Source organism: Mytilus galloprovincialis, chromosome 9, assembly GCF_965363235.1.
Source record: "Mytilus galloprovincialis chromosome 9, xbMytGall1.hap1.1, whole genome shotgun sequence".
Classification (NCBI taxonomy): Eukaryota; Metazoa; Mollusca; class Bivalvia; order Mytilida; family Mytilidae; genus Mytilus; species Mytilus galloprovincialis.
The window spans coordinates 58,676,130-58,702,926 of record NC_134846.1 but is presented as its reverse complement, the minus strand read 5'-3'; the positions used below and the strand labels follow the sequence as shown (position 1 = coordinate 58,702,926).

The 26,797-nt window shown below is 31.7% G+C and overlaps 2 protein-coding genes across 2 annotated transcripts; both read right to left on the bottom strand.

The window, feature by feature from the left end:
* Positions 1-5,198: 5,198 nt before the first annotated feature.
* On the bottom strand, positions 5,199-20,232 carry LOC143045420 (solute carrier family 15 member 4-like). The gene is made up of 11 exons (XM_076217906.1): positions 20,130-20,232; positions 18,462-18,734; positions 15,028-15,126; positions 14,111-14,196; positions 13,363-13,502; positions 12,310-12,479; positions 11,293-11,459; positions 10,653-10,839; positions 9,335-9,535; positions 8,651-8,794; positions 5,199-6,719 (listed from the first exon to the last, which is right to left on the bottom strand). The coding sequence occupies exons 1-11, from the start codon at positions 20,134-20,136 to the stop codon at positions 6,472-6,474; spliced, it is 1,722 nt and encodes a 573-aa protein (XP_076074021.1). The 5' UTR covers positions 20,137-20,232; the 3' UTR covers positions 5,199-6,471.
* On the bottom strand, positions 20,163-25,891 carry LOC143045421 (potassium voltage-gated channel protein Shaw-like). Its single transcript, XM_076217908.1, has 3 exons — positions 25,209-25,891; positions 22,269-24,889; positions 20,163-20,232 (listed from the first exon to the last, which is right to left on the bottom strand). The coding sequence occupies exons 1-2, from the start codon at positions 25,668-25,670 to the stop codon at positions 24,029-24,031; spliced, it is 1,323 nt and encodes a 440-aa protein (XP_076074023.1). The 5' UTR covers positions 25,671-25,891; the 3' UTR covers positions 20,163-20,232; positions 22,269-24,028.
* Between the last annotated feature and the right edge of the window lie 906 nt (positions 25,892-26,797).

Here is a 26,797-nt window from a genome sequence, read left to right as displayed (position 1 = left end):
GATAAAACTTCTTTCCTATCGGTATTTTATGCAACAAATTTATTTATATTTATAGTTTGAAACGCGTGATTTTTTCAACATTGGATTCTAAAGATATTCAATGTATCGTTTATTATCCCTTTGATAGAGATTTACAAAGTGTAAGGTCTTCATTTCAATTTGGTGAAACTCCGCCATATATTTTAAGTTTTTGGCCTTAATCATATCGTTATGATGTTTACTATATGGTATTGATTTTCGCTAGTGTATTTTTCAGTTATCCACAATGGTTCTAGACTTTAATTTTTCATTTTATTAATACCGTATTTTGACTTTCAGTTATATTTTTGCGTTTTTATGACGTTTGTGTGTATTCTCTTTGACAGTCACCTCAGATTTTTTTTTATTCAAAGGGTACACTCTTTTTTTATATTATGGTGGAACAATAAAACAACAAAACAAAGATAATTGACTTTAAATTGTAAATGCTAATGAAAGTATGCTTACCAACATATTCTTTTGGTCTGTCCAGCTTAAGAAATCAATTCCCAAATAATAAAATATATTTGGAATATATTGTATATATTTGCAACCTTTCTTCTCACAATGAAATGGAGCAGGAATTTGCTTTAAGTAGTTTTGCAACTAGCTAACAGAAATACTGCATGAAAAATCGTTAATTGGAGATGAGGGTGTTACAATAAACAATTTGCATAATTACATAATGTATATATTTACCACAAAACAACGAAAGCAGACATCTGTATTGTTTGTCCTATACTTGGACCGTAACAGGCGGTTTCTAACTTACAAACTTAGTTATATATTCAATATAAATATCTTTTTTAAATCAGAAGTAAAGTTTAATTTGCATATTCCGTTTAGTGCAACCACGAAAGTTATAAACAAAACTATACCTCAATGATCACAACCATGCTCCATTTGTTGCATTTTTTTCATTCGGAACCTTTCACATTTGAAGTACAGGTTGAAAACGTTTTGTTTGCTAAATTGTACATTGGCAAGATTTCAAACATTGTTAAATGTAGTCTAAAATACTATATACTAATAAAAGTCTATATATTTAATTATCTGTCGGTGTGCTGTTTGAACAATATTTGCTTGCTGGCTGTTTTTCGTGTTTCATGACTAAGGTACAATTCAGAATAACGTGTATAAGACGAGTTCTTTTTGGCGTTTTACTGTGCGTATTGTATGTTTTTTTAATATAAGTTCATTTATATGTTTTGGTGTCTAGCGTGACGTCCATTTTCACTGAACTAGTACAAATCTTTATTTAGGGAACAGCTGAGAACCACCTCCAGGTGCCTGATTTTCTTGCTGCATTGTAGACCCATTTGTGGACTTCGGCTGTTGTCTGCTCTTTGGTCGGATTGTTGTCTCTTTAAAATATTCCGCATCTCCATTTTCAATTTTATAAGTTATGTTATATTATAATTTCTATAATTTACATCAATATGTGGAGTGTTAATTAAATGCAGATTTATTTTCTACCATACTTTATATCTTTTTTGATTGATGATAGTTTGAACATCGGTACTACTGTTGTCTTAATTTAGAATTGTTTATGTAAAATATTAGCATCGGTTTAAGAGAATGCAATCCCTTTTTGGTCTGAGAAATAGTTAAAAGCTTGTAGTAATATCTCATTTTAAGGCTTGTAATATTGTTACTTTCCGTCACAAAATGAATCTAGTAACTTTTTGTTCAATCCAATGCAGGTATGGAATTTACTTATTCGGAAGCGCCAGATCTTATGAAAGGGCTTTGCATGGGTTTGTATATGGAAACTGCTGTAATGATTATTTCCATCGATCGTGAAAAAAATAACAAAAGGTCAGTATCTAAGTAAATGTTTCCTTATAATTATGTGTACTTAAATTTATTTTGTATTTTATATTAGGATCCCGAATTAAATTATTTTAATTTTATGAAATACATATGAAAAAATGTTGTTTTCAAAACTATTCAAAAGAGGTAAATAGAAAGAATTAAACGATATCACTTTTTAGGAACAATTAAGAAATTGATATCAATCAACAACGAAAATAAACTCAACAAATGCAAAGTTTCGACCTCGTTTCACCTCGTGTTTCTCGCAGTTTTAGTTTTTGACCCGAATGTGTATTAAATTTGTTTTTCAATCGATTTATGAATTTCGAACAGCGGTATACTACTGTTGCCTTCATTTAATGTCATCCCTCATTTATTAGCAAACTATAAAAGTCAGCTGATGGTATGCAGTCAAATTATCTAGTACTTATCTGAAAGTTAACTTATTTATTGACAAATTTATTTGGGTTTATAACAGTTGTCTCAATTTAAGTGGATCAACTACAAAACATTCCTTGCATTCAAGATAAAATACAAATGATCAAAAAAAGTGAAATAAAAAAGTTACCAAAAAGCAAAATTATTGATTTATTGATTGATTGATTGTTTTTAACGCCACCTTCAGCACTATTTGTTATTTCGTGGCTGTTAAGTTTGTTTTTGTTGAGGAACCATCGACCTTAGTCAGGAAAACTGTCAATTCTAGTCAATTAAGATTGGAGTCGAGCACACCCACAACGTGCATGGTGTGACTACACAACCTCAATGTTGACAATCTAGTGATTAAGTTGTTAGACTCCTTCGACCAATCTTCCCCCGAGGCCCATAAGAGTCCAACGGTTTCATATGTCAATGAAGGCAAAACAACACTACGACTGGCAGGGGAAAAACCAATGAACCATTCACCTTGAAAAAAGCTTGGATTTATTTCGGCTCACTGGTGATAACAGGGAAACCCTATGCGCTTCTTATTTCAATATATGATATGATATGATATGATACCTGGATTGATATGTTGTACACAAGACGGACATATCGTCTACAATTGACTCAATAGAGAAGCTCGAATCTAGAAAATTTATAAACGGCTTATAAAGTTCGAAGTTGAAGATCACTCAGGATTCATTTTCCGAAAGGTTTTGCCAAATACAGCTAAGGTGATATATTCCTGGGTGAGGACAATACGTTTGTGAAAAGTTTATTCATGATTATGACCATATTAATGATAATTCATGCCAACACAGAAGTGCTGACTATTGGACTGGTGATAACCTCAGATAGAAAACTTAGTGATGCTATGTTTTTCTCTCTTCATTAAGCATTCATTCTTGATAATTCTTGAGTTATAATTGTCTTTTGTTATTCTATTTTGTAAATTTCCAAACTTATATTCATGTATTTGTTTATATTAATCATTTACAATAAAAGATATTTTAACAAGTGAACGTGTTTTTTCCAGGTGTGTGGTTTTCTGATGAAATCAACAACGGAAAGACAGAATATTTATTCTTTTTATTTGCCGGGATTATGTTTGTTAATTCTATACTGTTTTTTTGTGTCGCGAAAAGATACGTGTACTCACGTGGACAAAGCATTGACCACACTCTTGATGAGAGTAATGATCAGACTGGTGATTAAAGCAGACAACCTAAGCTATTAAAACCTAGAAAACATATTATCCAATTGTTCCATTTAGACGATGGTTATATTAAAAATTTTGAAAGAAAAATAATGTAACCTTTAGTTCTAATACACTTATCACTGCTTATAATTTTCTTGTCTATTTTTCATCTTAATTCATTCTGATGTTCTGTCAATAGAATATGCTTATGGTCAATTTCCTCAAAAAGCAGTGGATGATGGCAAAGGAGCATTTAAAAATCATCATTCCAATACACATAGACAATATCATGGCTAAGTAAAAAACCGACGAAAGGAAAAATAAAACAAGAACAAGACAACACATAGAAAACTACAGACAATGCAACACAAACCCACTTAAAAACCCCGTTTTGAATTTGAAAACTCTGGAAGGGTAAAAAATTACTGTTCTACACATGCGGCACCCGTCATGTTGTATTAACAAGTAAAAATTCCGGTAATAATAAAAAATCTGGGCTTTGAAATTTTTAATCCAGACGCGCGTGTCTACAAAAGGTTCCTAATTGGGCTCGAAATTATATTTGTTGCAAAGCAAAATCGAAAACGAAGCTTAAAAGCATTAAAAACCGTTGATTCTTAAAACATGTGGCTTATACTGCTTTGGCAATCTATACATGGGGGTTAAGGGGGTGGGGTTGGGAGAAACCTTAGTGTGACACAACCAGTGACATTGATCCTTTATTTATTAAAGAAATCAAGAATACCAGGCTTATGATATTTCCATCAAATACAAGTTCCGTCCACATGCATACAACTCCCTACTGGTGCTCGAATCTAAACTGTAATATGGCTATATCATAAACGAACTTGAGAAACAGTTGATATTTGATTTTAAGGTAGAATGTGAGTAATGACGCGAATCGACATCGGCTTAAATAATTGAAACAATAATTTAACTATTTAACGATGATATATGATTTCTTCATTATCAGTCAGTTTCATTGATCTTCATGAATATACCATACATATTTCAGATGAAATGATTTTAAATGCATGCTGGAGTATCACAATCAAAACTGACTATATATATGCAATTTTCCAATTTATATTTTTAAAAGCAGACCCCGTTTATAACTAATGAACGTAATTTAGGTAAATATTGACATTAAAACTTTTGGTTTCAAACAAGTAATTGAACTAAACAAGGGACAAAACGGGGAAAAAACCTCAGAAACTCGAAAAATTACGATGGCAAAAAAGCTAATATGACAAAAGTAAATTACACAAAGAACGGCGAACGAGTTGCACAGTCATGCGAATGAGTTTCAAAGTGCACGATTTTTCAAACTCGTGAATTTGAGTTTATTACATGCTAAGAAATAGGAAGAATAAAATCTAAAAATGTGAACAAGCAAGAATGATGCCTGTAACAAGTCAGGCATATGACAGTTGTTGTCCATTCGTTTGATGTGTTTTATCCTATGACTTTGCCATTTGATTAGGGACTTCCCGTTTTGAATCTCCTCGGAGTTAAGTATTTTTGTGATTTTACTTTTTACATACACTGTTTTGAATGTCTAGCATTATTTTCAATTTTTCAATTATATATTTTATTGACACATTAAATTAAGAGCCCACATCAAATGTTCAATACAGTACAAAACAATCTTAGTTCACATAGATGTTTTTTTTCTTCAACTCCCTGTTTGGAACTTAATTTGGTAAATATTCAAATAAAGTCAGTAAAGTAACCAAAATACATATATGTATAAATATAAACAATTTTATTGGAATGAACAGAATTGTATGAGGACAATTAACAAACATATATGTGCGTATGTATTCATAAATATATAACATAAATTTTACCAGTCATTCTAGAATATAAATGTACAAATTTGATTGAACATGCAACATATTTTATAAAGTAAACTAATATAATTAAGTGAAATATATTTCCGTTAAGCGAATATATTTTAAGGAACTAGCCACTGCTAATCTAATTGGTAAACTCTTGAAATTTACAGACGCAAAAACATTGTACATAATTGCTTAATAAAAGAAGACAATATTCATGTGTTGTACCTTCATTTTTTTGTGCTTTGTAGAATTACAAATGCTATGGTTAAAAAATACAAGAGCTAGTGTAATAGATAGGATATTCCAATAACTCACAATGGGGAGGATAAGTATGTACATAAACAATTGAAAATGATGAAAATAAAATCCCTAATGAGACATAAAATTGAAAATCGATAGGAAACCTCATTCACCAGAGGATTAAATATCTCCTACCCTGGCATTACCATGTGTAAATTTAAAAGACGGTTTCGCGAATCTTTGTTAAAATACACTGTTCAACAGTCAAAGTGCTGATTCCTTTTAATAATTATGCATGAGTTGATTACATTTACAAAACAAACTTAAATAAAATCCCTCCAGTATTGTGCACTATAATAAGTATTAATGGTGAATAAGGCATTTTATTCCACCAGGCAGATAGTTCTATTTTATTTAGACAGAAGCCCAATATTTGTGATAAATATACAACTATTGTAAGAGAGAATATAAAGATATAGATCTTTTAATGTATTCAAAGAAAATAAAAGAACATTTGGAGTCATGGGACTAGTTTTCTTGCTACACCACAAAATAGTTAATTTCATAACACTATACTTTATAAATGTTACTTCATTAGATGCGTCCCCCCTACTGCAACAAAGTTGAAAGAAATTATATCAATCATGAAATATTTTGTAAAAACAGTCATAAAAATATAATCAAGCAAATATATTCTTTGTTTAGATGAAAAGCCTAACAAAGGAATGACATACTTTTTAAATAAATTTGCATTTAAAAAAAGATCTAGACCGATTGTTTTCTACTATTTCACAATTCAAGATTTGCGAAATACACTCGGTCAACCTCAACAACTATATGTTTGGTAATGTGTTTTACTTTACATATTAACAGCAATACATATTTCTTTGTTTGTATCACCATATTAAACATATGTAAACAAACTAGTTTCTTTTGTTAAAACTTTGTTGAATAATTTTCATCAGCATATACAAAATTGTCATATCCTGGTGGTGCCTGATTTTCTGGTATTACTTGTTTTTCTGGAACAATTGCTGCTTCGTAAGTTTCAGCCTGAGTTTTTCTGTATTTATAACATTTTGCGACAAACACAAAAATAATGAAATCAACAAACATCAAAATTCCAAGAAGAAAGAATAAATACTCTGTTTTACCCTCGTTTATTTCATCAGGAAACCATGAATCTGAAAAACAAAGCGCAATGATCATTTTGATATAATTTCATCTAAAATATAAGTTCTTGTCATTAACTTAAAGCAAATAACTTTTAAATGTTTTTTTATGGTATTATAAAAGCATAAAATCTACGTGAATTCCATAATTTCCGAATTGGTGCTCAGCGGGCTGATATGAATAACCTTCCGTAACATTATCGCATGGCATTCCGGTGTTACTCAGCAAATTCCGCAAAATACACCTTTATGGTACGTTTCAGTGAAAACTGAAAAAAGCAGGGTACAAAGTAAAATCACAAAAATCCATAAAGTACAAAACATTTATGCCACATGTGGAGCAGGATCAGTTTACTCTTCCGAGCACCTGAGATCACCCCTAGTTTTTGGTGAGGTTCGAGTTGCTTATTTAGTTTTCTATGTTGTGTCATGTATACTATTGTTTGTCTGTTTGTCTTTTTAATTTTTAGCCATGGTGTTGTTAGTTTATTTTCGATTTATTAGTTTGTCCCTCTGGTATCTTTCGTCCCTCTTTTATTAGGAGACAGGAAAATGCAAAAAATATGATGCAATAAATGCTTTTTTTTTTAAGTTTCCAGCATAATTTAGAAAATCATTTTACAAACTATGTGAAAACTTCTAAGGGTGCTTTCGTGGCCATGTGGTGTTAGAAGTCTTATCACTGTTCCACTGGCTTGCAGGCAACACTAAGTTTGTGTTCAAATCCCGCACTAGTTGCGATCCATTTTATCTAACATCAATAATATTAATAAAATTTTTTTTTAATTTGAAGAGGACAACTCAATTAGAACTAGTCTGATTTTTATTGAGGTTCTCAAACAAAAAAATATGTATACAGATAACATGCATATATCAAAATACAATATAGTATTCCAACATTTTAAAGTCAACAAGGTTTTCATATTCTAACCATGAAAGAAAAATTATTAGAATTGCATAGAGTTTTCAATAAATTGACTGTAGTTTTTTTGACGAAGGTCCATGGTTCTCCCCGTCAACCTATACCAGTAAAATAGGGTCGCTAAGAAATAAACAATGATGCTGCAAGTGACATTTGAACATAAAAAATCAATCAAATAATCTTGGTTTTAGAATACTAACTACTCAACTAATGGTACATCGTGTTACTCATGGCAAGAAAAAGGCATTTATAAATCGCATTAGGTTATATCACAATCGAGGAAAAGACAATAAGACTGTGAATAAGACTAGTCAAAATTAATTTTCGAAGTCGTTGTGATTTACATATTTGTCAAGGTCCAGCCAATTTCTGAAGGCATGTTTCACATTTATAACGGAACGGGAAATTAAAGGGCAAATCTAGGTTATAAGGTTTCAACTACCTCAGGCAAAGTTGATCTTACATGGATTGACTATTTTTTCATAGTTCTTCAAGTTAATGAGCGCTTAACCCTTCGATTATGATGAAACCGTGGGGCACTAAAAATACCGCATAAGAATGAATTGTCAAAACAGCTGAAGAGGGGTGGGTTCATCAGCTCGATACTAAGTAAAGACAAAGACCAAATATTAAAATACAAGCAAAGGTAGTAGTAGTATACCGCTGTTCGATTGAGGATAACAAATCAGGGTTACAAATTAAAACCAAGGGAAACACATCAACTATAAGAGGAAAACAACGTAACGACAGAAACACTTAAGTGTAACAAAAAAAAAACTAAACAACAATGGAACACACACAAAAAACGAACTAAAAGATAACAACTGCCATTTTCTTGATTTGGTTCAGGACATTTTAAGGAAAACTTGTGGGTTGAACCTGGTTTTCTAAGAGTACTAGCAATATTTTTTATTTTACCTTTTGATAAAAGTGCATGAAGCTTCAAATATTTCTTTTTAGATTAAATACGGTTATTTTTTACTTGTGTTCAACCGTTTAAAATCAATTGTTTCTATTTTACCTGGAGGTTCAGATCCAGTTGCTGCCCTGACAATTTTCAGTATAGCTTCTGATACATAGTTTCCCAATCCTGACATCATTAGAAACAAACCCATACATACACCTTGCATAAAGTCTGGAGCCTGGGAATATGCAAATTCCAGTCCTGCAAGACAAAATCTACATATAAATAAAATTGCATATACACGGAATTTAAAGTCTATAATTTAATATGCAATTTCAAAGGAAACAAATATAAAAATATTCAAATAGCTTTACATCTTTAAATGCGTACAAGAGATAGAACTACTTTGTATGATTTGTGTCATTGGGGAAGCTATATCATTAACAAATATCAATATGTATTCTTTAATTTGTTTTAACGCACCTGTATGTAAATTTTAACGACTGAAATACAATAAATATCTTCTTTTTTTTTGGGGGGGGGGGCTTAATTAATTTGTAACTATCAAATGAAGTTTCTTATAAACGACATTTTCGTCAATGGTGTATGGAAATAAGCTGAATTTCAAATAATAAATAAACATGTTCTCCCAGACAAAATGACAATTAGTACACCACCGAGGATTGACGTCAAATAAAGCAAAAAGCCAAAAACAGTATGACAATCATAATGTAGAAAATGGTGGAAATAAAGATTGTACCACATCTATTTCCCTATTGTATTTTTCTTTTATCTACGAACCTGAAATGCTGGTGAAAACTTCACTTGCTCCAACAAGCGCGAATTCTGGAACTTGAGCGAAGAATGATATAGTAGATGCATTGAAAGTATCGCCTGCTAGATCTTGTGATACTCCACCAGTAGAGGCTAAATTCTTTTTACGATAAATCTCTAAAATACCAGCCACAACAACTGATAACGTTGCAAGAATAAATCCAACGCCTAGAAATAATTATAAAAAGCAATGTATTACAAGATGAATTCTAAAAGTTATAATTGTCATTTAAAAACGAACTTAAAAAAGGCCAAATTCATGGTTTTTCATTTCTGTGTCAAAGTAAAATAACTTAGATAAATAGATATTCCAGCTATGAAACTATAAGTTTACGATCAGGTGTCGTTCTTTCGGAGAGTATATCATTGATTGAACAGCGTTTAAAGATGCATCAAGCTGCGAAAAGATAAAGTTTCCAAATGCTCCCACTAACTTAACTCTGTAAATTATAATTGGTATAATGTATGTAAGTTACCAATCCTCTGACCCACACTGACAAAATAACTTGATAAATTTTGATAGAAACAGTTGAAAAAGTTTGTGAATTTTTATTGACAGCAAGATTCAGCTGTCTTCACTCCTTAACGATGACCTATGTCTTTAGCATTTGATTTGTATGCCTCTTTTTGTTTACTACGGCTTTCTACACACCAGCAGTTGACGTGTTTAACGGATCATCAAAAAACGCGTCTTCTGATTTGTAATAACATAAGCAACACAACGGGTGCCGCATGTTGAGTAGGATATGCCTACTCTTCCGGAGTACCTGATATCATCCCCAGTTTTCGGTGGGGTTCGTTATGCTTAGTCTTTAGTTTCAATGTTGTGTCTTGTGTACTATTATTTGTCTGTTTATCTTTTTATTTTTTAGCCAAGACGTTGTCGGTTTGTTTTCAATCTATGAGTTTGACTCCCTCTGGTATCTTTCGTGACTTTTTTCTTAGTACGTATCAAGTAAAAGCACAAAAATACTGAACTCCGAGGAAAATTCAAATCGAAAGTCCCTAATCAAATGGCAAAATCAAATGCTTAAATACATCAAATGAATTGACAACTGTTATATTCCTGATTTTGTACAGAAATTTTTTTAAGAAGAAAATAGTGGGTTAAACCTGGTTTTATAGCTAGCTAAACCTATCACTTGTATTACAGTTGCATAACATTCCACTATCTTGACAACGATGTGTGCACAAAACAAACAGACATAATCAAATAGGTAAACATATATTTGTACTAAATCAAATTAAAAAATACATGATAGTTTTTATTACAATTTATACATACCGATTCTCTGAAGATGTGATGGGCTTCTGTTAATTTTTGCTAAGAATGGATATACTATTCTGTCCATTATTGGTATGAGAATCAAGATTATAATTGTATTAAATATATTAAGAAGAGCTGCAGGCATCTTTGCATCACCAATATAAATATTCATTCGCTCACTCTGTAGGAAAAACGAAGATTGCATCTGAAAAAAACGTCAAAGAAATTAGTTCTGTATCCTTTCAAATACACATCGGGATCGTTTCATAATTCTTTTATTCACTTTTACTTAGAGGTTTAACTCTGCCATAAGTCTATTGATAAGTGCCTTTAGTGGTTTAGTCTCAAATCTATAATTTGTATACTGTATACTTTTTTGTTAATATATCTTTTTTAAAAGTATCTTTAAGCACAATCGTCAGGTAAAAGATAACAATAAGAACCACATACTTCGAAACGCAATATCCCTTAGTCTTAATTATACACATTTAAATTGAGATAATGAAATCGTTATTCGAGTACACTATTCAGACAAATTGATTTTAAAATCTGATATTTCCTACGTCAAGTTAGCTTGATACCTAATATGAATATATCCTATACTGGAGTTACTGGATGATTAATCTGTATTACTCCAGATAATAGAGACGATAATTACCTGAGAGTAGATAGCCCAGTATATGATAATAAGAAGAAAGACCGGTAGAATTCTCAGCACTGCAATCACGCCATCAACCATATCATTACTGTATGGACCTCTAGCTTTGTCAAACCCTCGACATTTTGTAGCCATGCATACTCCTACAGAGTCTTGTAATATGCTGCCTGTTAAGAAATCACTTTTACAGAATTCAAAACTTCGTTGCATGTTATGTATATTGTAAAGGAAGTGTAACCTCAAAAGGTCTTTGCAATGTTGATGGAAATTCGTTTTCAAACTATTTATTCCGTTTCAAAATCTTATTTTTTGTTCATTTCACAATGTAAAATAAGTTGATTTTTTTTAATTTCTTTTCGTTGAACGCATACATTTAGGTAGGGGAACACGTGTCCATTTTTTCTACTTTGAATAATATTACAAAGATATCTTATTGAGTAAAAGCGTCAGGTAATAGCTGGATTCAAATCAACATTTTTGACTAATTATTTCATTTACTAATTATGCAATTGTAGTTGTCCATAAACAAGTTAGATCACATATGTATATCATGACAATGTCACAATTTTGATTTAGTGGTAATATGTGTTAGTGTTCGTACACATGCATATGTAAATGTTAGCCATGTTATTCATTCTGAAAATGTTAAATATTTCATGCTTTCCATATATGTAACAGGATTATTTCAGGAAACGAATTATTATTTTTTTCATCAATTTCGTTTATAGCATTAGTATTGTTGCTACATTGAGGTGGTCGAATTTTAAAAATGAATCTTAAAACTAAATTTCCTTCTTAGTCTGCATTGCGAGCTAGTATGATCATTTAATGAGATCTGTGGCTTTAAGACATTTAAAGTATACAGTACACATAATGCAGTATTTGTAACAGTAAACATTAATAGATAAAAACAGAACTTTAAAAAAAATTTGAATCAACTAGTCTTAAACCTGAAGCTGCCCATTTTAATCAAGTATCGAAGATTTCTTGCTGTTTTTACACAGTATTTAAACTTACCGCCTGGTTGAGTGATAACATATTGACCTTTGGCAATAACAAACAATATAAGAGCAACAACCATGCTCACTAATGGGATCAGAAAACCAATCTCGAAGCTGATGTTCTGTTGAATATATGCAACTCCAGAATATGCAACTAAAGCACCAGCGTTAATAAACCAGTAAAACCTATATAAAACGTGCATAATAGTTAAACAATTCTGTTACAAACGTTCTTTATGGATGGATTGTATTTACATGCTAATTCTTAAAGGTTGCATGCTAATTATTAAAGGTGACATGCTAATTTAAAAGGTGGCATGTCAATTCTGAAACGTGACATGCTAGTTTAAAAGGTGGCATGCTAATTCTGAAAGGTCGCATGCCAATTCTTAAAGGTTACATGCTACTGCAGTAATATATTGATGCTTAAAAAGACGATATAGTTAATTATCAGTATCTTGCAATTAATTATAATGGTCTTTAATCCCTCCTAATATTTTGTCAAGAATTTAGTTTAGTGTACCCAAGTAAAAGAGATATAATGTTTCAAAATTTTTATTTTACGGAGTTGTTATTTAGATTTATGCTGTAGTGGAATTGCACTGGACATGTCGTCAAATTTCTAAATATCATCGAATGATTTTCTGGCTAAATATCAGGAATCTAATAAAAAAGGGAACCAATTTTTTGCAAAATTTAAAGGTTTCCTTTTCGTAGATCGTTCATTTATGCTCATTGAACGCCCATTCATTAAAATATATGAACAAATATGCAATACCAAAACCTTAATAAACTGTGCCAGAAAGTTTGTTAAACAAACTGTCTGCCCAATTTAGGCCTAATTTGCTCGTACTTCGGGTTTTACAGATATTTGATTTAAGATTTGCAGCAATATAATACATCGACAGACTACTATAATTTATAAACTTATCAAAATCAATAAAAAAAAAACCGTAAAAAAGCAATGTACGGCTGAGCTAGTACCGAAATTATAATGGGAAAAAAAAAAAAACATGGACGCAATCGAAAAGCAAAGAAAAAAATGCTTGACCACCGTTTCATCATTTACCAATTAAAAAATGACTGCACTGCTTCGGGTCCCATGTCGTCCACCTGCTGTGCTCCGAACGGTCCAACGTTTGCTTTTATCCCTCCGGTCCCAAGAGCAATAAATACCAAACCAGAAAAAAAGAAATTTTTCCTGGTTTCCTAAATATGATAATCAAAATTATTAATAAATGTTTTGCAACACTGCAATTAACAGGATGTGTTTTCGGTAACAATTGACAGATTTTCAAATCAGAAAATGTTCGAAATTCTTTTGTGATGATTTTTTTTAAAATATAAAAATTCAGACAAATAGGCTAATTGATTTCAAAGTAATTTTTAACAGACACTTTCATTTTGCTCACTTCTAGTGACTTATTTTTAGAATTACTGATTTAAAGATATACGTTGTGATCATAATTCAGACTTTTTGCCTCGTTCATTATTTCACCATATGAATTTTATCATCGGAACTTTACTTGTCATACTAGTAAGTAAAATGACGGTGCCACCAATGATACAGAAACTCGGTACCATTCTAGAGCACGTGAGTTTTTCGCTATTCATTCCGTTGCTTTGTTCTATGTTTAGTTTTAATTCTGTAGTGAGTATTGTACTCTGTTGTTTTCATCTTTTTATTCAACCATAGTGTTGTCTGTATTATGACTTTTCTGACTTATGGTTTCTAATCGGGTTAACTTTTCTGTTTTCTATTTTTATAGGTCTTGTCCGATTTTATTTTAACGAAACTAATCATATTGACAACATACCACATTCATGTCATAACTAGCCCCCTCATCATCTTGTCCAAACCATTTACTGTAATCAACTGCTGAAGCTGGTAGCAAAAACAACCCTGAAGCAAAAATATTTTTCTTTTCATCAGTTTTCTTTTTAAAATGTTTAAACAGAGTTGGATAACTGTTTTAATCGTTGTATCATTTTTGTGAGACTAATGAGACAAAATATAGATTGCAAATTGTTTTGTCTCGATAAGTTTCATGTGTCCAAAAAAATTAAAATGATAGAGTTTTTTCCACGGGTGATTTGATGCTTAGTTTCTAATGTTTTCATTACGTTTGCGACTTGACCTTTGTTTTTCAAGAGTATGATATTGATATTGTATGGGTTCGATGTAGATATTGTACAGGTGCATAGTCAGTAGTATAGATTACCAAAGTTGGGAGTTTCACTGTTATATTGTTGGAGGTTTAGTGCTGCTGAACCAGGTTTCTTTATACATATACCAACCAGAAGAATCACGTTCATACTGTTAACCACTTGGTGGTGTTTATTCTTATGTTTTATATATGCTGCGATCTGTACCTAATTTATACTAGTACCGATTTTATTGTTTATAAACGTGGATAGAGATAAATCTGGTTTCTAAGTACTTGTATAGTCAGGAATATGGCTGTTGCGTTATTTGCTATATTTGTTTTATATAGTTTCTCGATATTCATGCTTTAAAATAATCTATGAGTAAAGTATTTTTATGCACCAAGTTAAGTCAAATAAGTGATGTTATAAGTGAACCGAATCAAAATAAAACTTTCGTGTTTATATTCGTATTCAGAGTTTTGTCAATGCAAGCTTTGGAAATGAGAAAACGCAGCTACACTTAAATGTAAAGGAAACGTTATTTGTAAGAAACTAAGCTGTAAATCTTAGTTCGGTCATTGCTTACCCAACAAGTAAATGAGTCCAGCACCAAGAATAGTATTGTATTTTCCTGCTATGGTGTCTGCTATATATCCTCCAAACACTGGTATGATAAACACCGTTCCTGTAAAACATATCAATGTTCTTACACTTTATTTCCCGTGTTACTCTTCAAAAACTAAAAGAAATTGCTAGCACAAACGATATTGAATGAATGAATGAATCTTTATTGCAGAAGCATAGACATGCTATGGCAAAATTAACAACATATATTAAATAATATAAAACATGAATAGACAGCAGAGAACAATAGTATAATACAATGACATGACATGTAAAGTTATGAGACTATATTTGATTGAATATTCCATGCAGCTTTTACATAACTACATAATTTAATCGTAAGAGACTTACTAGAAGCTTGTAGTATATTTAATAGTTTGCGATCATTAGGCCAAGAACAATAATACTTTGGTAGAAATTGGGTTCGTACAGATCTATAAGCTGGACAAACAAGAACAAAATGATATTCATCTTCAATAACACACATTTTACAACATACAATATAAGAAAGATATTTTTCAATATAAAAAGTTAATTTAAATATACAATAAAATGACAGTTTTAACTACATTCCTGAATAGTAGTTGACCAATTCTGCAAGTATTGATCTTTGATACGAGTTTTAATAGTATGTATACATAGTGTGGTAGTATCTTGGTTTAGCCATACAAGTCATACATTTTGTAGTTTAACCCAAGATCATATAATATATCTCGTATATTTGAGGCCCAGTTTACATAATCATTGATAGAATCGTCATACAAGAGTTTATACACATCATATACAACTTTGGGTTTATTTGTAATAATATGTAACCAATATTTCAATATTTTTTGTTTTCTAACAATTAAAAGAGGTAAATGGCCAAGTTCGCCATATAAAAAACATGTTGGTACATTTCGACCCAATTTTAACACAAATCTACAAAACGATTATGAATAAGTTCGATATCTTTAGCACGATGGAAACCCCATATTTCTGATGCATAGCCTAAGACGGATTCGACCATACTGTCGAAAAGAAACATCTGTTCTTCCGGAGTGATAAAGAATTGTTTAAGAGAGTTCATTAAAGATGACATGGCTCTAGATCCTTGATGTGCTAGACGTTTTTGAGTATGTAAAAACTTTCCGTTGTAATGTAATAATACACCAGGGTACACATATGAATTAACAACTTGCAGTTCCTTGTTATCATAGTAAAAATTAGTGTCTACTGGTCTAAACCCATTTCTAAATACCACTACTTTAGTTTTATCAGCGTTTACTTCGTATTCCATTTATTGCAGTAAAGTAAAAGTTATCAAATAAGTGTTGCAGAACAGTCGGTGTTTTTCCAAATAAAACGGTGTCGTCAACAAAAAGTATTAAATATATAAGAATTCCATTCAAAGATATGACATCTTCATTTACATCAGTGGAAATATCTTGAATAATGTCATTTATAAAAAATAAGAAAAATAAGGGAGATAAAGGCTCGCCTTGTTTTACACCAAGATGGTTATCAAAAGCCTCTGATAGTACTCCACCAGACCGCACACGTAAACGCACAGATGAATAAATAGAATTTACCATTGATACGAATTTTCTGCTAACTCCACATTTGAGAAGTTTGTATATCAAAATTCTTCTGTCCACCTTATCAAACGCCCTTCGGAAGTCTACGAAGCCACAGTATAATTTTAATTTATGCCGAAGAGTATGTGAAATAATTCCATGTAGTGTAAATATAGCGTCAACAGTAGACCGTCCTGGCTGGAATCCAAATCGGTTGTCTATTATATGATTTTCGTCCTGAGACCACGCTAACAAACGGTCAGTTAGAATACTAGTGAACAACTTTGACAGGATGCTTACTATGTTATGGGTCTATAATTAATCGGACTCGTAAGATCACCACTTTTAGGAACAGGAATAACTAAACATTCAGTCCAATTTTCTGGATATACTCCGATAGCAAATATCGAGTTGAACAAAGTTTTTAAAATAGGTGCGAAAAATGAAGGACATGACGAAAACATCTCACCTACAATTTCATCGTTACCTGCACTTTTCCCGGATTTAAGTCTCTTTAGTGCTTTAATAATTTCGTCTTCAGAGATGTTTATCTAATAAGTCTATATTTACACCATCAAAATAAGTGTTGCTTAAAAGATCTAACACTGCATCAGATAGCTCGGGTGGGTTCATACCAAGAACATTTTCAAAATATCTAAACATTGCTTCGTTGTCCGCTACACACTTTGATTTGTTTTTCTGTTTTAAGGTTGACCAAAATTTCTTTGGATTCGTTTTTGCAATACTACAAAGTTCCAGACATTTTTCCCTCTTAAAATTGTACTGGGCTTTTCGTTTCTCTTTATTGTAAGAATTTCTAGCAATTACGTATTCACTCCTTTTTGCATCCGTTTGGTGACGTAGAAAAAAGTTTCTTGTGACATGAAATGTTTTTTCGGGCGTTATTGCAATATTCATCGAACCATTCATTATTCGGACGATTTTGACGATCTATGTTTTTATTAATAGAAACTAAGTGTCCAAACACTTTGAAAGCGCTATCATAAATAAGACGAGTTATCTTGTATATTGTATGGTAAATACCAAGGTTGCTTCAACTTCTACGTCAGCTTCAGGCCAAGTTGACCATCGAAGGTTTTGCCTTACTTGTTTAGGCACCTTCGGTCTTTTTAATATAGGTTGTCAAAAGGTAAGAATGTTTGAGCTTCTTTACTTTTGGTCATTATAAATGCATAACACGCGTTGTATGCATAGAAATCATATGTGAATAACTCTCCTTCTTGGTAGTCTTGTTTTGTTTATTAATAAGAGTAATTTTACGAGTAGGCGCTATTGTAAAAAATTATAAAGAAAAGAAAATTAAGAAGCGCCGTTAGTATTCAGTTTTGATGTGATAAATTCATTAATGTAGGGATAAACATTATGTAGCTGCTTCGTTTTTATCAATCGCCATCGAAAGCAAACACCAAAACAAAACAAAAGCTTAACAGAAACAACAATAAAATAGGCATGCATTAAAGGTATGTCATTTTCCTCCTTATATTTTTTCAAAAGACGTTTAAACCTATGATATCAAGTGTAAACAATTTACACTTAAATATTTCCATATCTAACTTGTATTCAGAAAGACATTTTTCAGTTGCTAACTTTTACGTGCATGTAAATAAACTATTGATAGACAAGATAACACGTAACATCCTTCTAGACATAATAAGAAAAGATGGCTTTAACCTAATAAAGGTCAAATGCGTAAATGAAAAGTAAGTTAATGAGTATATCTACTGGTAATGTTTTATTCTAAAAGAAATATTTTCCTTCTTTCTTCAAAAAGTGATTGAAAAAAAGAAAAATGCTTAAATTTCATAATGCCCATTCTTACCTGAAAAGATGAGACTGACCGTTGTAGCAGTACTGGTTGGTAGCTCCAATTTGGATGTACAGTACAAAACAAGATTAGCAACACAACTGTAGTAAGTTAGTCTCTCACACAATTCACACATGAGAATGCATACTACCACCAACAGCTTATTTTTTGTCATTCCTTTTTTCTCAGGAATTTCCTGATGTTCCAACCCGTTCATGTCTGATTTCTCCATACTGTCAACACCAAGTAATGGAGTTTTTTCGTCTAAGGTCTCAGGTGGATGGTTACCTGATAAAAGATATCGTCAGTGTATTGCTACCCGAAGACGAGGTACGTAAGGGTGTCAACAAAACTGATAACAGTTAAAAGTACTAAACTGTCGTCTTATCATATATAGTAGTTATTTCATTTGATTTGTTACCTTTATCATGAAATTCTTTCTTCTATTAATAATTATCAGTGTCGGCAAGATAAAAAAAAAACTCGCACAGTTTTACTATGATGTGTAGACCAATTTTCATATTCAAAGTATGCCTTTAAATTCTGTTTGCATTAAGCTTTCTAGTTACAGTTTATGTTAGCAGCAATTGTTGAAGTGTATTGTTTTACAAATGTAAATTTGCTAAATTTGCATTCTGAACGATGAAGTTTGCCAAACAACGCCTCTACAGAGGTGGCCTGTTTGACTGCGCTGGATGTATAAATACGCAGGTCCATCCTGATTGAATTTTAAGCGATAAAGACCCTCCCCTTTCCCCAAAAAATGTATTGAGGAAAAACACAAATCCATGAATGAAAGTTAAATGATTTAGTTCATGAACATCTGCACCAAGACCACTTTTATTCATATATTGAAAATATAAGAGATGAAGTGTTTCAAATTACAGAAGGACAGTGAAATGGACATCTCTGTACGCATTATGGGTCGACCCTTTATTCATGTTTAATCATACGTATACTCTCAATTTAGGATCAACAGTTAAGGTCATTGTTCTTTTATTTGGCTCTTTGTTGGATGCTCCAAACATAGATAGGGTAGGTTCATGATTAGCATCGATGGTATCAGAAAACCAGTAGACAGTACTTTGATAACAGTATATTGTTTTGGGATTTCTGTGTTACCCTTATACGTCTGTATGTTCGTCCATACGTCCCACAATTAGTTCCCGTTCTCTAGCTTTTGCCTCAGCCAAAGGTTGTGAACTTATACACAATACTTATAACAACAAAATACAGATCAAGTGTTCCGAATTGGGATTGCGTCACTTTTACCGATAGTGGGTTATGTTACTTTATTATAATGTTATATGAAAGCAGGGCATCATTTGTGTACCATGGACACATTGTCCGTGTATTTAAATTCATTATGTTTTCTTATTTGAATGGTTTTACACTTCACTTTGGGGGCCTTTAGTAGCTCGCTGTTTGGTGTGAGTCAAGGCTCCGTGTTGAAGACTGTACTTTGACCTATATTGGTTTACTTTTTACAAAGTGTGACTTGGATAGAGAGTTTTCTCATTGGCACTCATACCACATCTTCCTATACCTAGAATATTTTGTTAATCTCACTAAAAGCAATCAAACGATGAACACTAGATACACTATACATTTGTAATGTGAATCAATCGGTATACATATGAATCAATCAATCGGTATACATGTAATACTGCCACACAAACTTACTAGACATCTTGGTTTCTTTTTGATGTTTCTGGAGATGTTTTAAATCAACTGGTTACTATTATGTATTGCCATTATATTTCCATATCATACTGCATTGAATAAACTAAATTAAAAAAAAAAACAATGCAAAATTGTCAACTAAAGCAAAACAAATCCTGGCGGATACAAGATAACTGAAATATCGATTGTGACATGTATATATGCTATCCAAGAACATGTTGTTGAGTGGTTCTCGTTTGTTGATGTGGTTCATTAGTGTTTCTCGTTTCTCGTTTTTATGCCCCATTTATGGACATTATGTTTTCTGGTCTGTGCGTCCGTTCGTCCGTCCGTCCGTTCATCTGTTCCGCTTCAGGTTGAAGTTTTTGGCCAAGGTAGTTTTTGATGAAGTTGAAGTCCAATCAACTTGAAACTTAGTACTCATCTTCCATATGATATGATATTTCTAATTTTTAATGCCAAATAAGAGATTTGTCTCCATTTTCACGGTCAACTGAACATAGAAAATGATAGTGCGGGTGGGGCATCCGTGTACTGGGGACACATTCTTGTTTAAATATAAATTAGACCGTTGGTTTTCCTGTTTGAATGTTTTATTCACTATCCACTTTGGGGGCCTTTAGAAGCTCGCTGTTTGGTGTGAGTCAAGGCTCCGTGTTGAAGACTGTACTTTGACCTATATTGGTTTACTTTTTACAAAATGTGACTTAGATGGAGAGTTTTCTCATTGGCACTCATACCACATCTTCTTATATCTAAGAAAACGTAAAAGGATTATTTGTGCTAATAACTGATTCATTATATTTTAAATGGTTAACGTTTATATTGCGAAACGTTATTTGCAAGGAAATTATCCCCTGTAACTGTATTTATAAATTGTTGAAATTTTAAACCACTTGACACTGAATGTAAAACAAGCCTCGTTTCTTTGATGGCTGTATCTGTCATGTCTGTCCTCTCAAGTATAATTTTTATCAAATTTGAAAGGATGTATATAAACAGGTTATATTATGAAGCTGCGGCTAACACCCCCAGATTCAATTAAATAAGTACTCGTCAAGAAGAGATAGACACTTTACCTTGGCTTCCTTTTTTCCGGTCCTGAACTAATCATCCTTTACAAGTTCTGATGAAGTTTTATTTATCAATATTTGAATTTACATAATTTATATGAAATTGACAGAAAAAAATACTAAACATTCACTACTCTATCGATTTTTGTATATAGAGTCTTACATATATCTTCCTAAATGATCATAAATATAACGTAACAAATGCATATATACATGAGACTACTTATAATTTTGTAAAGCTTTGCATACTATGTGGTGTAAAGACATACATCATTAATCTACAAATTTTATACTTACTTCATTGTAACAAGTTTTAAAGAACATGTTCTAAAAGAGAGACAATAAGAACCTTTTTGTAATATAGTTAATTTAATTAAAATCTAAATATTTTTTCTAAATTTTGAATATACGTTTTATTATTTTCAAAATCAAATATAAGAATTTTAGTTAAATCGGTGAACATGAATTTGACAGCTAATGCCCCTTTAAATAATATAGGATTTTTTTCATCGATTACGTCATGGAACATATTAATTGAAACAAAATCGAAGTGCCACAACGTAAGATATTTGTAAGAGACATAGCTTTACAAGAAAGGGCATACTAGATTCTGAATAGAATATAAAGTAAGATGTTTATTCAATGATAATCTGACCATTGTAGATTCTAAAAAAAGGTTTGTTTTTTTTTTTGTTTTTTTTTTTTTTATTAATTTAACACCCTTGTACTGCTGCTATAAATCATTTCAATTTTAAATATAACCGCCATAATTTGACCACTTTCACGTCCAGTGTCTATATTTTCCTTTTGTTCAACGGTTAGTTTATTAAAATGATTTTTATTTCTTATGTATATTTGTTTAGAAAATTTCATAAAAAAATAAAACAATTGTGACAACACTTAAATTCGATTATTCTGTACCTTGAATTTTTCATCTTTGTTTTCCTTGGCTTCTATACAAACTTAACGTGCAGAATAACGTCTCGAATTAAACATGTTAAATGTTAGTATCTCCTTTTATGTTTTAAATTCGAATCAACAATAATTACTTATGATTTGACATTACCTTTTTACATTTTTTTGCGGGGGTAGATAGTATTGAATAAAGTCTGTATCGTATTAAGTCACAATTATCGACACATGACTTATGAAAACATTGAAGTCACATGACTTCGTAAACAAACTGTTTCCTATCGTACTTTGCACAAAAAGTAAACTGAAAACCAGTAGGAGTTTTAATCTCAGTATATTTGATTATTATTCAATTTCCCAAATTAGAATTACACAGAATTCAATCTATAGTTTGTCAATAAATAAAATAAGTATTTCGGTCTGGTTAAACATATAACAATATATTATATAAAGATTAATAGGGTTAGGTGTCTAGGGGATCTTATTAATTTCTGTATTCATTGAAAAAAAAAATTAAAACCATTTTCTTTTATTATCCTTTGACAACTAAGTTTAATCTCTTTTCTTTATATCTTTTCATTCCATGAATCTTTGTTCTTCATACTTTTGATCCATTTCAAATATTTTTTTTTGTGTTGGACTGGTCATTTTTTGATATTAGGAGAATTGGAGGAAATATCTGAATTTCTATTTTTCTTCAAGTTCCAACCTTGAAAAAGGAAAATAAATTCAAGACCGCCCCTTTTCAAAATGTATAAAATTCCACCCCAACACATTTCAATACTTTTATTTAGTAATCCATTACAAAAGAAGTACATTCGTATACCATTTCCTTTCTATTCTTATTTTTCAATGAAAAGGTGCATCAGTATTGGAAATAAAGCTTTCAGTTAGGAAGTTGTTTTCGATTACAAGGGACTTTGTTAAAATATGCCTGGCATGGACAGATTGACATTTACCAAACCATAATTCAATTTCAGTTCATTGTTCCTATCCCTTATAAAAAAAAATGTTAAATTTACTTAAGCTAAAAAATACTATCCTGGAAGAACACTTTGAAACTTTAGTTTTTTTTAAAAGAATTGAGCCGAGCTGAGCGGGGCTAACATAAAAATAAATCCAGACAAAACATATATTTTCCTTTTTAGGGGAAGCGTTGGGAGAGGGTCGCCTGACTTTATACCTCTATGTTATAAAGGAAAATTATTCACGTTTAGCCGTTTACAAAATGCTACATTAGACTCCTAGATATCATAATTCTTAAACCATTGAATCAGATATAGATATACTCAATCACGAGTTTTGCGATTAATCATGGAAGGAAACAACAAGATTGTATTGTTATCATCATCAGTGTTTTATTTTATGGAAAGGACTCCTTCCAAAAATGGCAAGCTATATTGATTTTGCTATTAACACAACTGAAAGTTCCTTTGCCATTAATTTCTATTTTGTCTTGTTTACTTTTTAAGCAGAGTGAAACATGGACGCAATTTTAATTAGGTGGTAAACCCAGAATCAAATACAACATCAGTGGCTCCTGATTTGAGTAAATAAAGGCGCATAAAACTGTTTATAAATAAAAGAGTAACTTACCGGTTACCCTTTTTGAAATCTCAGTGGAATGACAAATGGTAAACACCAGTGAAAAAGACGTACAATAACAGATGTACATCAACTCTTTAATATCGATGATATTATAAACAACAAAAAATATGAGTCAGATAGATAAAAAAAGAAAAAGAAATCACGAACTATAAACGCGTAAAACAATGTAAGTAATAAACTGAAAGCAATATAAAATGTCCTGTAAGTTATTTTCATACAGTAACTCATAAATATGTATTGGTGGACAGTGTACAATGTCCTAGGTTAATTTTATATTGAGTTTTCCTGCAAACCAAAGTTATTTTCCTAGAGACGTGATCTTATGTTTGCGCTCTTGTTCACACTGAATTTCTGTTTGAATTTAACAATATCTTTCATTTTGCGATAGTTATCATTGAATTTAGAAGCAACAATTGTAATTGGCATTGCTATTACTAGAAGACCACAAACAGCACATGCACCTCCTATTACTTTTCCAGGCGTTGATTTTGGAACAGTATCACCATATCCAACCGTTGTCATGGTAATAACGGACCACCATAGACCGGAAAACGTTGATGGAAATGCTGTTGGGTCTTCGAACTCCGAAAGAAATATGAAATTTGCAAACACTGTAGCCAAAAGTATGAAGCTGACAAATAATAGCAAAAGCTCTTTTATACTTTGTTTCAAGGTCAGCAGGAGGACGCGTAGCTCAAAGTATTGACTATTAACACGCAAGAATCGAAGAATTCTCAACGAAACCATGCTATAGGATAAAATCCAAACCAAAATTATCACATTAGATGCCGTTAAAAAATGTTCATACTTAAGTTCTATACCAAACCTAATCCAGATGGATATATTTAAAATAGCATCTAAAATATTTGACCAACATTTGGCGAATGTCTGTTTTGATGGGCAGGATATGAATCGCACAATGAATTCTATTGTAAAATATCCCATAAAGGCACGATCTAACTGATACCACCAATTTGGCATTCTCGTTGTTATAAATAAAACTTCCTTGGAACTGTTCACGTTGAAAGTTACTTCTCCAATTGCCAATTTTGATTCGTTGATTAGTGTGTCAAGGTCAAAAGTCTTCTCCCGAAACTCATGAACGGTAAACAAAAATGTCATGACAACCGAAAGAAGAACTATTAGCAAGTACACTATACTGTAAGCCTGAAATAAGAAATATTTATCAAAACAATGCAAACCAATATTTAATATTGACCAACATTTTAAAAGTTGAGTAATAGTCTTATATATTTCTATTCATCTTCATAATTATTAAAAACGATGATTTTTGTGTGTGTGTTAAATTCACAGCCGTGATAATGGCAGTATTCCGGTATACGGAAGAAGACGTTGTGTAAAGAATGGCAGATTTTTTTTGGTTAACATCTTAAAAGAATTGGACTCTCAGGAAAACTGTCGAATTTATATATGTACGAAAAGAATAATTCTTAGACTCTGAATGTATTATACTGTCTTTAGTTACCTTGGCAGCTCTAGATGAAAACGGTTCATTACACAGCAACCACACCTGTTGTAGTCCACACTGTGTGTTACTGTTCGTATCGTCCTCTTTCAGATGGTTATTGGTAGTTCCGAATGCAAAGTGTATCTTTTGATACGCCTCTTGTTCATTATCGGAGTTCAGAAACCTAGATCTGCAACATTCAGCTACATGGAGGCATGGAATCCTCCAGAATTCTAGCTCCGCTTGAACAAGGGCACTGCAAACACTAGAGGATAGGTGAACGGTGTCATTTCGATAAAAATCTAGTATTATATTGAAGAGTTCCGGATTTCTATTAAAATAAAAAAATCCTCTTTCCACAAAGTACTCTTCAGATTGAAAGTTGATTAATCCAAGCCGGGTTTCTGGATATTTTTTAAGAATGGACTTTTCTATCAAAAATGACGTACCTCCAATGTTTATTTCTAATAAATTATCCATACTGAATGATAGATGTTATGTGTTTTTTTTTAATTTCTTTTCGCACTAGCTACCAATGGAAGTAGAAACACCAATTGCTCAGATTTCCCTGTGCACGTATATCTAGAATACCTGCATTTCTGCATAAGTATCAAAAACCACTAAATATAAACATCACTTTAGTTCGACTTGTTTTTTTCCCTCCAGCGGGTATTAATTGATACTAGAAATACAAACGAAACATACTTAAAATCCGATAAAACCACTTAATGACTATCATATTTTGTGACAATATTATTATAAAGCTTTTACTTTGAATGCTCCTGTGTGAATTGTTCATCATAATTTAACAATACATATTGTTTTGATATAATAACTTTTTGAGATGAACAATACAGTTTATTTGCCTAAGGTATTGAAAAAATTCATAAGCAAATAATCGATGTTGAAACAATATAATAAATTGTTACCTTATATAATCGTTTATTCGTGTGCATCAGAATTTGCCCTATTTTCTGAAATATGTCATTAGTCAAACACTAATACGCAAGACCGGATTTTGTAATTATAAAACTATCTTGAGTAAATAATTTAAGTACACATATTAAAACAAGAATGTGTCCCCAGTACACCGATGCCCCATCCGCACTATCATTTTCTATGTTCAGTGGACCGTGAAAATAGTAGAAAATCTCTAATTTGACATTAAATTTAGAAAGATCATATCATAGGGAACATGTACACTAAGTTTGAAGTTGATTAGACTTCAACTTCATCAAACACTAACTCAACCAAAATCTTCAACCTGAAGCGGGACCGACGGACGAACGAGCGAGCGAACGGACGGTACGACCAGAAAACATAATGCCCAAAAATGGGGCATAAAAAAAGATATATATTTACTTCGAATAATCATTTTAACTGACGGCGATTTATTATCTTGAAACCATTTTCTGCATATTTTTTCTTTTTGTGACCTTGACCTTAGTTATTCCACTCATTATACTTCATTATAAATTTAAAGTAAGTTTGCAACCTCAAGGTTTTGAGAATTAATGTTCATGTGGACCCTTTAGTTGAAATTGCTGCATTTTTATCTCAAAATTTACTGTGTACAGACAACCCTGCGCATCTGGAAACGTTTTAAG

What these genes read in the sequence shown, in the direction of transcription:
- LOC143045421 (XM_076217908.1), bottom strand. Translation starts at nt 25,670, where the DNA reads ATGGATAATTTATTAGAAATAAACATTGGAGGTACGTCATTTTTGATA. An exon ending in TTTCATCTAGAGCTGCCAAG is followed by an intron (nt 24,890 to 25,208) that starts GTAACTAAAGAC and finishes TTCTTATTTCAG; the next exon opens with GCTTACAGTATAGTGTACTT.
- LOC143045420 (XM_076217906.1), bottom strand. An exon ending in TGTTATCACTCAACCAGGCG is followed by an intron (nt 11,460 to 12,309) that starts GTAAGTTTAAAT and finishes ATTTCTTAACAG; the next exon opens with GCAGCATATTACAAGACTCT. An exon ending in AGTTTTCACCAGCATTTCAG is followed by an intron (nt 8,795 to 9,334) that starts GTTCGTAGATAA and finishes TTTGTCTTGCAG; the next exon opens with GACTGGAATTTGCATATTCC.